Source organism: Pygocentrus nattereri, chromosome 20, assembly GCF_015220715.1.
Source record: "Pygocentrus nattereri isolate fPygNat1 chromosome 20, fPygNat1.pri, whole genome shotgun sequence".
Taxonomy (NCBI): Eukaryota; Metazoa; Chordata; class Actinopteri; order Characiformes; family Serrasalmidae; genus Pygocentrus; species Pygocentrus nattereri.
Genome location: NC_051230.1, coordinates 27,144,265 through 27,156,418, shown reverse-complemented (window position 1 = coordinate 27,156,418; position 12,154 = coordinate 27,144,265). Strand labels below are relative to the sequence as shown.

General features: G+C 37.5%; 1 protein-coding gene and 1 pseudogene across 1 annotated transcript; both read left to right on the top strand.

The window, feature by feature from the left end:
* The first annotated feature begins 400 nt into the window (after positions 1-400).
* On the top strand, positions 401-2,997 carry LOC119261813 (chemokine-like receptor 1). The gene is made up of 2 exons (XM_037531565.1): positions 401-489; positions 1,187-2,997. The coding sequence occupies exon 2, from the start codon at positions 1,201-1,203 to the stop codon at positions 2,212-2,214; it is 1,014 nt and encodes a 337-aa protein (XP_037387462.1). The 5' UTR covers positions 401-489; positions 1,187-1,200; the 3' UTR covers positions 2,215-2,997.
* Positions 2,998-6,301: 3,304 nt separating this feature from the next.
* LOC108414925 lies at positions 6,302-8,808 on the top strand (annotated as a pseudogene).
* Positions 8,809-12,154: the final 3,346 nt, after the last annotated feature.

Here is a 12,154-nt window from a genome sequence, read left to right as displayed (position 1 = left end):
ATTTGTTTTATACTCTTTACAGTTGCATTTGTAAGACATGTTTTAATGATTGTAGGAAGTATTTAAATTGCTGTAGTAGATAAAATGTTGGAAAACATTTCTAACTATTGGTGTTATGACAAATATCATGTACCGAGGCTTATTACTCAGTAACGACATGGACTACAAAGCAATATTGCTAAGTTGATTTTAGGTTCTAGAAGTAGAAGTTTGGACCTGCTAGTGGGTCCTGGCAATTTAAAAGCTTAAGCTGGGGCAGGTTTATGTGGCCCTGGGTCAAGTTTATCTACTCCTACAAAGCATGTATCTAGCTTTGTGCTTGCTGAGGGTCATTGCTCACAGAGAGAGCTGTGTGGTTTTCAACATGTTTGAGTCTTAGAACAGATATTATGATGGGGAAGTCACTGAAAGTTATGCAACTTCCCTGATACAGAAAGTTTGTCCCTCATCACCAGCTCTGCAGCTCTGAACTGAAGGAGCATTTGACAGGTAAGTCGTTTCCATTCAAATACAAACCAGATGTTCTTTATGTCAGTTCTATTTAACTTTTATTTATGTTAATTACTTGTGTATAAATGTGCTGTATGAATAGACTTGACTCACCTACATGATGCCTGATGGCCAATGAGAGCAGTGGTTTTAGTGTACAAAATCTACCTTGTGTACTCAAATATTTTAAAATATACAGAATAAAGATTTTTATGTTATTCCTGTCTATAAAGGAGATAAACCGGACAACATCAGCTTGTCTCTTTATCTCATCAGATCTGAATTTGATCTAGATTATTTAATTCAGATGTTTGAGTTCAGCTGTGCAGATGCCAAACTTTGATGCATAGTGGAGCACTACAATAAGTTTCACATTATAGAAATTATAAGTGTATGCAGTCATATAAAAAGTTTGAGGTTTGTTTGAGGTTTTGTTTATTACCTAAGGGAAAATAATACACTTCTGCATGTTTTAATGCAGTTTCTGTTTATTTCCTTGAATTTGTCATAGTGGAGAAAATGTGAACTGTGCATAACCTATGGTACATTTTTTCCAATCCAAGTTAAACACTTCAAATAAATAAATATTTGTCAAAAAGTGAGTGCCTAGTAGAGGACGTGCTTACTTCCAATTAAATGTTCATTTCTTATCAGTACTCAAGAGAAGCTCAATTTTCTATTTTTGTTTGCTGCACAGAATCAAGAGCCACCATGAATTCAACCCCAGTGACACAGACAGATGTTGAAAATAAGAACAACACTACGAGTTCAACATCTTGCAGCAATGCAATGTGTATTTTTTATGTAGCAACTGAAATGATCATCTTCATCCTGGGTTTGGCTGGAAATGGTTTGGTGATCTGGATTGCAGGATTTAAGGTGAAGAAGTCAGTCGTCAGCACCTGGTACCTGAGCCTGGCAGTGGCTGACTTCATATTCTGCTCCACTCTGCCCTTCGTTGTGGCATATACAGTCAGTAAAGACTGGACCTTTGGGGGATTCATGTGCAAGTTTGGTTCCTTCATGATATCACTCAACATGTACAGCAGCATCTTCCTCCTCGTCATCATCAGTGTAGACCGCTGTGTGCTTGTTATGTTTCCTGTGTGGGCTCAGAACAAGCGCACCATAAGAAAGGCTTTAGTGACGGTCATCTTAGCTTGGATCATTGCAGCAACATGTAGTGCACCACCTGCTGCTATTCGAGAGATTAGTTATGATAATAACAGCCAGAAAACTATTTGTAGGTATTACAATAATAAGGAACAATATGCTGCTATCATAGCCTGCCGATTTGTTTTTTCATTTATTGTCCCATTCGTGATCATTATCATTTGTTATATTTTCATCATTGGAAAGCTGAAGTCCAACCAGACAGTAAATTCCAAAAAGCCTGTTAAGATCATGACGGTGCTGATTGTCACTTTCTTGATCTGCTGGCTGCCATTTCAAACACTTTCTTTGATGGGATTATTCATGCCACCTAATAATCCTTTGGTCATTGCATATGTGTTTAGTCTCATTCTTGCCCATGCCAACAGGTGTCTGAACCCATTTCTTTATGCATTCATGGGAAAAGACATTAAGGAGCACTGTTATGCTTTTTGGTCAAAAATTGAGAATGCATTCAAAGAGGAGGAGGATCAGAACACTGTCCAAGGAACAGATACCTCAAGCAGTTTACCCAGAGCAATCACCCTTTTCCAGCTTGTGCACCACAAGTAATGTCTTTGTTAGATTGCCATTGCAGCAGCAATATGAAATATGAAAAAAAAAAACAATCTCGCAAAAAAACTTCATATTTTAACTTACGCACTTTTATGTAAGAGGACTAGCTTAGCTTAACATATAGCCTGCTCTATGTGGCTAAATTTGTGATATTTTCCCCATCTATAGTAAAAGTTCCATTTACCAGTCATCACTTTTGAACATTCAATAAAAATATTTAACATTTTTAAGCACCAGAGTTCATCATTACCCTTAAGTTAACTATATAAAAAATTGCACTTCTGATATAAGATGCCGTATAATTTTAATTTCCAGATGATCTAATTTTTAACAGGGTAATGATTAGGGGTGATATTAGACACACATTGAGATTTTGGTGTTTTTCCAAAGCACAAAAATGTAAATAGTGTTTGGTTGCTAGAACTAAGATTGGCAACCCATGCTGTAATGCACAGAAGGGTTCTCGATCTCTGCCAATCTGTTTCGAGTTAGCTTGGGAGGTTTTGTATCAGCTGCCATGGACATTGAAATATAGATCACAAATACTATTTCTCTCTTTGCTTTGTTTTACCCTATTGTATTATGTAATGTGCTTGTAATTAAATTAAATTTTAATTTGCCGTACTATAAACCGTGATAAAATACATTTAATAGGATGCACAGCATGGGATGCATGCCCTTTTCAGCAGCAAAGTAGTTCTTAACTTATCTTGCCCTAACCCTGTATATCTATCTGTATTACAATACACATTATAACAGTAAACCTGATTTCTGCTTCTTTTTCATTGGTCTAATTTTGTACTCATTTAAACTCAACTCTGAGCCCATAAAGCTGTTCTCTGCAAATTTAGAAACAGATGAAATTCAGTGCGTTCTGTATTGCAACATAGACCTCACTATTTAACTGCTACAGAATAAAAAGAAGATGTGTATCAGAAAGATTAACTGAAATATACAATCTACAAATCTGTTTTTCCTGGAAACCTCTTCAAATTCCATTCACAGGAATAATGTGGATTTCCTGATTTAGTGAGCCATTTAGATGTTTCACCCACTCCTGTTTTAATGTCTAGCCATGGTGGTGTTTCATGAAGCAGTCACATATGCCATTTTACTCCCAAATCCCCTTTAGCCTTATAGAACAATGTAAGGTAAATGTCTATGTCAACAAAGTACGTCAGGCTCTCACGTTTCAAGTTAAAGTTTATTTGTCATTTGCACAACATGACAGGACATTTATACATGGAAATGCTTGTGGTGAGGCTCAGGTAATCACTCTACAGGAAATAAATAAGTAAAAATACAAGAAAAATAAACTGAAATATATTAAATATACACAAAATCTACAAAAGATATAGAGAAAATATACATAAAATATAGAGACAACACACATTTTAAAGTGGTTTAAGTGACTTAGTGTTTTTGTCCTTTAAAGTGACTTAGTGTTAAGGTGTTATTATCCATAGCAGAGATGATATGATATAGTAATAATACTGACAGAGTGACTGAGTGAAATGGTAGTTGGGGAAGGACTCACAGCTTGCTCAGAAGTCTAACAGCCTGTGGGTAGAAACTGTTCATTAACCAGGTTGTTCTAGCCTGTATGCTACAAAATCTCCTGCCTGATGGCAGGATGGTGAACAGGCAGTGGGCTGGGTGACGCTTTCTGACCGGATCTTTTTGATCTTGCTAAGGCAGTGGGACAGGTTGATTTCCTGTAAGGCTGGAAGCTTGTCTATGATGGCTTCTGCTGTGCTCATCACTCCTTTAAAGGCCTTGCAGTCATAGGCAGTGCAGCTGATGTACCAAACAAAGGTGCAGCCCGTGAGGATGCTCTCTATGGTGCATCTGTAGAAGTTGGTGAGGATCTGCGGAGAGAGACCCTGTCAGGCAGATCTCACAATAGAAGACTCTCATGTCTCATGATCCTCATGTAGAAAACATTCACATGCATATTGTTACACTGCTACCAAACATTATATCAGTCATTAGTATGGCAGTTTAATAGTATGTAGATTTGGATCCACTACTACTCTCTGCATGGGGATAAATTTAGGCCCATATTAGTGAGGTAATTGCACCCTCTAGTGCGAAATAGCTGTAGCTTACATACTGAATGAAAAAAAGTTAGTGTATGAACAAACTGTATTGTTAACCTATTCTTTACACCCAGAAACCAAATTTGGTATGATTAGAAATATGCCATAGAACTTGTTTTGATTGGTCTGTGACATTGGTGACAAGTGGTGACTACATGGGTTGTATTTGAGGGAAGACACTGGAGATTTCTTTGGCATGGGGACAGTGGTTGTGGCCTTGAAACATGCTGGAACAACAGCTTAGCGAGATGAAGATTTCTCTGAGTTGAAGATATCTCGGAGAACATTCTCTAGCTGGTCTACAATTTCTCATTATGGATTATGTGTTGACTGGATAAACACTAGGTGGTGCCCTCACACTGCATATTATTATGTGTTTGCGTTGCTCCTACATCCTGCCTCATTTTATGAAGGACTTCTTGTTTATCTAATGTTTTAAAACAAGAAAAGACAAATGCATAGTGTGCAGGAAGTACTCAGCACTGACTTATGGCACATTAAGATAAGCTGCATTAAAAATGGGTAAAACACACTGCTTAAACCACTGTGCCATGCTCTGGGCCCTGGGGCCATAGCAGTCAGTCTGCAAGTAGTAGTTGTGCCATGGATGCATCTAAAAAATGATCTTCAAGAAACACAAGGCTAGATACATGCCATGCAGGGGTAGATTAACTTGCCCCTAGGCCTCTTAAATCTGCCCCTGACCTTGCTCAGAGCTGTACCCAGGAATAACTTGCTTAATTTTACTCAAATTTGTGATTTCACAGTATTCTTTTAATTTTAACCATTGATCGCCATTTTATTTTTGTCCTTTTGTCATCACAATAAATTCATTAGGTCTAACTCGACCACCCCATTGTGAAAGTTTAGGCTAGGTCCTTGAATGGAGGAATGATCAAGGGGAATCTTTTATTTCACCAGTCATTGTACAATATTTAGTCAAACATTTATACACTTCACTTATGTCAGCAGGATAAAAGTACATTAGCAACACCTATTTTACACAACTAGAATACTATAGCGACAACCTAGCAACCACCTGGAAAACCATTGTAATCCCTTTAAAACACTGCTGCAACAACCTTGAAAACAGCTTGAATAGAACAAAACCCTAGCAATCAGCTGGAGTCCCATAGCGACTGGCAACCTCAGCAAACACATTGAGTACATTTTCAACCACCTTTATCAACTACTTGCTGCAACAAATCAATGAAAATAATCAGTTAAATGTAAAATAACCTAAAATAAGTGGACACAGCATAACACAACCCTCTAAATGTAACAATTCAATATGATATGAACCCAAAACAGTCCACAACTGCTTTAACTGCTCAACGTTATTAGCTGAGTTTGTCAAACCAACTATGAGTTCGCTCAGGAAATTTTCCTTCTGGATTTTGATCTCTTATATTCCTAATGTTTCAACACAAAATCAACCATTAGAAAATGACCTTTTCCTCTTAGACATGTAAACGAGGCTAAAAAACATCAAACAAAGACGGAATAAAGTTTTATTCTCTATGCATTTATAAGATTGTACAGCGTCTAGTTTTAATTAGAAAAATCTATATTTTAATTGTTGTAGCAAGTATTTAAACTGTTGTAGAAAATAAAATGTTATAAAAGTATTTCTTTTATAGTTTTGCTTTTCTGTTGCTCTTTATATTTATTGGCCTATTAATCATTAACTATGTGGGCTACAATAATACAAAGTTATTTAATTAATCCTAGGTTATAGAAGTGTGTAGTAAAAATCTGGACCCATTGGTGGATCCTGAACATTTAAAAGGTTAAGCTGGGGCAGATTTAAGAGGCCTAGGGGCAAGTTAATCTACCCCTGCATGGCATGTATCTAGCCTTGTGTTTGTTGAAGATCATTTTTCAGCAGACATGGCTGTGTGGTTCTCTACTTTAAATTCTTAGAACTAAACTGAGCACAGAGCGGAACTGAGTGTTGAGAAATTCTCAGGATAGATAAAGTTTGTCCCTCATCACAAGCAACAAAACCATCAGCTCTGCAGCTCTGAACTGAAGCAGCCATCAACAGGTGAGTAGTTTTCATTCAAACATAAACCAGATGTTCTTTATACTGGATTTATTAAGCTTTAATGATGTAAATTGTGTTTATATAAAATGTGTTATATAGTTTATGCCCAACAGCCAATGACAGTAGTGGTCTTTGGGATACAAAATTATCGTATACCAAAACATTTCAGAATATACAGAATACGATTACATCTTTATGCTGTGTCTCTATTGAGGAGATCAAAATCAGCTTCTCGGTTTTTCTCTGCACAGTTGAGTTTGACTTCATTTATTTGGTTCAGATGTGAGTTCAACAGTACAGCTGCCAAAGTTCAGTGTATAGTGCAGCAGTGCTATAAAACTCACAATGCATACCCTATATGTATGTCGGATGTAAATGTTTGTGCTTCCCTACTCAAATGACAATGTTTTATTGAGTTAGTTGAAAATAACTAACACATCCTCTATAGAAAACACACTTCTGCAGATTTTAATGCACAATTACTGTCTATTTGCTGAATTTTACATGAATTAAATGAAAATTAACCAAACATGAACTGTGCAAACATTGTCAAATTATATGTCTTTTCCCTAAAACAAAATTAGCAAATACATAACAATTTGCACAAATAAGTCATATTTAATTTGAAATATTTCAAAACTGAATACATAAAATTTTATTTGCTCCTTTCTCATCAGTACTCCACAGAACTGCACTTTTCTCTGTACAGAATCAAGAGACATCATGAATTCAACCACAACAACAGAACCAGAATATTATGACTATGACTATGACTACACGCACCACCCTATGAATCAGACTATGGATTCACCACCTTGCGATGAAGTGTGCATTTTCTATGCAGTAACTAATGTGGTCATCATTGTCCTGGGTATTGCTGGAAATGGCTTGGTGATCTGGACTGCAGGATTTAAGGTCAAGAAGTCAGTCGTCAGCACCTGGTACCTGAGTCTGGCCATATCTGACTTCATATTCTGCTCCTTTCTGCCATTCAGAGTCTTTAACATGGTCAGAAATGCATAGCTCTTTGGGCGCTTCATGTGCAATTTCAGTTACTTCATGTTGTACCTCAACATGTTCAGCAGTATCTTCCTCCTCGTCATCATCAGTATGGACCGCTGTGTGATTGTTGCATTTCCTGTGTGGGCTCAAAACCAGCGCACTGTAAGAAAGGCCTCTGTGGTAGTCATACTAGCCTGGGTCATCTCCGCAGCACTTAGCGCACCTTCAGCTGCTTTCCTAGAACTGTACAAGTACAGAACAGTTTTTTTCTGCACATACATTCATTTTGAAAATTATGTTGCTACCCTAGCATGCCGATTCATTTTTTTATTTGTGATCCCATTCCTGATCATTTTCATCTGTTATGTTGTCATAATACGAAAGCTGAAGTCCAACCAGATGGCAAGATCCAAAAAGCCATTCAAGATTATGACGGTGCTGATTGTTACTTTCTTGATCTGCTGCCTGCCATATCACACTGTTATTTTGATTAACTTATTCATGCCATATCATGAATCATTGGACACCGCATATGTGTTTAGTCTCATCCTTGTCCATACCAACAGCTGTCTGAACCCATTTCTTTATGCATTCATGGGAAAAGACATTAAGGAGCACTGTTATGCTCTTTGGTTGAAGATTGAGAATGCAGTCAAGGAGGAGGATGACCAGAACACCATCCAAGGGACAGCTTACACCACCTCTGGGGTTGAATAACTAGCATTTAGGCTTTTAGAGTTTCACAAAAAGGACATCTTAACTGCTAATGGACCAAATATAATTAATTCAGTTCATTTTTTTAATTCTTGTAAAATTGCTGTATTTCTAATTTTTTATCTTTATTCATATATTTTAAAAAAAGCATTTTTCTGAACAGTGAAGTTCTACTGAGGAGACCTTTGTATGATATGCGCAATGCATGAGAGTTGTAGCACACCAAGCTCTGTCCTGTTATGTGATGCAAACATAAACATAAAATACAACTTTTTGAAAATATGTCAGACAGCTGCATTTTATTTTCCTACACATGCTGGAGTTTAATGCTGATCATTCTAAATTATTAAAATTTCTCTTGGGGAATCAGCAGCACCTTTTCTCTTCTTTGAATCAACAAGTCTACTGTAGAAATAGAGATGAATTTGATGGATTTATATGGAATTCCTGAGTGAAGATTTTGAAAGGAAGATGTTTAATTTCGTAAAGTTAACACCAAATATTTATTGATGTGGAGCTCTCAGGTTACCTGCTAATGTAAATTGCATGCTACTAACTTACTGATTCAAAGCTGGACCAAAGAACCTCCACTAATGTCTTGTAGTAGACCCAGATACATCCTGCATAAAATTTCATGCAAAGAATATGTAATCATTCTGCTGAATTAATCCAGATACTTAACCACTGTTACCTGTATGTCTACCTGTAGTAAATCACACACAGTAAAATCACTTACTTGACCTCAGCTTGTGTCTTTTTTGCTAAATTTGAACCAATAAGGCTGCTCCCTGCAAACTGTTAAGGAGAAGATAACACAAAAAGAAGTACTATGAAATAATGATTTTTCTGGAGCAGAGCAAATTGATCAGATGACAACCATCACTGAGTAACCCTGAGTAGTGAGCTCACAGGTCTTTTATTATAGATTCAAATGTGTTCAGTGACAAACCCAATTCCAAATATTTTGGAATAGTAAGTAAAATGCTCTCGTGGAAATGTATTTAATTGTGTTGAAATATGCCTTTTGAGCTATTATGCTTAAGGATGATTCTAAATGTCACAGTGGCCGAGAGGTAGCGGGATTTTTTGTGTCTCATAAGATAAGAGGAAGTGACCTCGCTATCAGAACAGAAGATGTGAAGATAAGAGGCAGCGAGAGAGCCGTAGCGCCTAGCCACAAGGCTATGGGTCGGATCTGGATGTTCTCGCTGGCTGTTCGCAGTAAACAGGTCGTATAAGATAAACATGTAAGAAAATGGTGTACAATTGAGAATAATGCTGACTAATGCTTATTGCGACGAAAGGAACGTAAGGGCGGGGGAATGACAGAAGGGTATAAGAAGCACAACACACAGCTAGGAAAGATTTAGGAAAGGGAGAGAGAATCCATTTTTTGTCATGTTCGCTTTTTAATAAACCTGTTACTCACTCGAGGCTCAAATTCATTTTTTGTCACGATTTCCACCACAATGCAAATAATAAAATAAAGCATTTAAAAATCTATTTTAAGCTGTATTTGAACCAAAACAGTACAAAGACAAGATATTTAATGGTTTATTTTATCAACATCATTGTTTAGCTCATTCCAAACTTGGCAAATGCAACACCTTACAAACATGTTGGTACAATGTAAAATTAAATTTATTGAGAAATATTCTAAAATGTTTTAAATGTTTTTGGATATAAAAGGAACAAGGTCAAGTGCTTTATGATCAAGGTTGGGCTGAGGCACGCTGCTTTGCCAAAATGCATCAGCAACATTTCCAACAGTTTAAAAAGCAAAAGCATTTATGGTGTGGGGTTGTTTTGCAGGAGTTGGACTCGGCCCATTAGTTCCAGTGAAAGGAACTCTTCATGCTTCAGCAGACCAAGAGATTTTGGACAATTTCATGTTCCCAACTTTGTGGGAACAATTTGGCGACGGCCCCTTCCTGTTCTAACATGACTGTGCACAAATCGAGGTCCATAAAGACATGGATTAGCAAGTTTGGAGTGGACAAACTTGACTGTCCTGCATAGAGTCCTGACCTCAACCCGATAGAACACCTTTGGGATGAATTAGAGCAGAGACTGTGAGCCAGGCCTTCTCATCCATCATCTGACCTCATGAATGCGTCAAAAACTCCCATAAACACACTCCTAACTCTTGTGGAAAGCCTTCCCAAAAGACTCGAAGCTGTTTTTGGCCTAAAGGGTGGGCCGACATCATATTAGACCATATGGATTAAGAATGGGATGTCACTCAAGTTGTGTGACAATCGAAAACTTTTGGCCATATAGTATATGTATTAGCAAATACACAAATGTATGTAAATTTTGTGTTATGTAATTACACATGTATAATACAGTGAGTGATTTTAAGAACTATTGTTCTTGTAACTGGACTTTTCTGATTGTAACAGGTTTTTAATTACCTATAATTATAAAAGTATTTACAATGTATCCTTAATAAAATTCAGCGAGCTGTAAAAACAACAATAATATCCTACCAGATATAGCTTGTAAGTGAACAGTTCATGTGTTTTGTAGGTACAGTGAAATTACAGACATTTCAATTAATTGCATACATTTACTTTTAAAGGTGTGTTCCATCACATTGCAGAATAGATTAAAGCCACAACTTGGTTGAATCTCAGGAATTCTACTACCACTTGCTAAATATTAGGAAAATTGCTGTATCCTGTGTAGATGCAATGTTACGGTTATAAAAGATTTACTAGAAACCTGTTCACTCTATCACACATGCAGTTATGAGACAGAAAATATCCTGCTACAACTATCAATACACACTTGTGTAATGACATGAATAAAACACTAAAATTGATACATGTGTATTTACAAAAGCTGTACTTATGTAATCTATTTGTAGTAAAGTAATTCTTTTGCACAAATGATATTCATTTAAAGCACTGAGATTCAATGAACACCTCCTCTTGCACGTCAACTGGAAGCATAACCACAAGTCTGACAGAGCATCACAAGTGGTTTTACTGTCATAAGTAGTGTCAGCAGCTTTCTAAGCATTTCCTGTAAAATTTCACTGTAGGGCACTGTGTGGAAAGCTGTATGTCATCTACATAAACCCCTAATTAAAACTGAGAGAAACAAACATTTATAAATGCTCTTTCCAAAAGGTGTCAGCTGTCAAAAAGGCTGCTTTGGTCAAAATTGATGGCAAGTTGACATAATAACTATATCAAGTTATATCATTTTTGATGAAATTACATTGTGTCGCACAGCCCTCCATGCGTTTGCCAGAGGTAGACTGACTGCCATTAGGTACCGAGATGAGATCCTCAGACCCCTTGTGAGACCATATGCTGGTGCGGTTGGCCTTGGGTTCCTCCTAATGCAGGACGATGCTAGACCTCATGAGGCTGGAATGTGTCAGCAGTTCCTGCAAGATGAAGGCATTGAAGCTATGGACTGGCCCACCGGTTCCCCAGACCTGAATCCAATTGAGCACATCTGGGACATCATATTTCGCTCCATCTACCAACGTCACGTTGCACCACAGACTGTCCAGGAGTTGGCGGATGCTTTAGTCCAGGTATGGGAGGAGATCCCTCATTTGTTCTCAAGGGTCTTCTACATCATGAGCTTTGAAAATAGCCTCTCATGATATTGTGCTTTGTTGAGGTGGAAAGGAGGTTGCCTAGATCAGAGAAGCAGGGAGCTATGCTGCTTTACCATTTTCTGCATTTGCTGCAGGTGCTGAATTTTGTCATAAGCACTGTGCTCAGGGTCGGGAGCTTCTTTGAGAAGGTTCTTCAAAGGTCCTTTGAGCTTTGCGAGCTCTGCAGGGGTGAACCCTGTGCCTTCATGCCATGCAAAATTGATCTCAACCCTGAATTATGGTAGTCATCGATCCCACATGTGGTGTTTGTCCTGAACATAGGATGAGATCATGGATTTCAGTACCTTGTTAATATGTTCGATGAGGTTGGTTTGTGGATGGTAAGCTGTTGTCAATTCTGTGTAACACCCCACTGCTTGCAAATTTCATCAATCAACTGGGAAGTAAACTGTGGTCCTTGATCTGAAACTAGGTACTTTGGAGTTCCCCAACATGTAA

Coding starts and splice junctions, on each gene's coding strand:
- LOC119261813 (XM_037531565.1), top strand. CDS start 1,201: ATGAATTCAACCCCAGTGACACAGACAGATGTTGAAAATAAGAACAAC.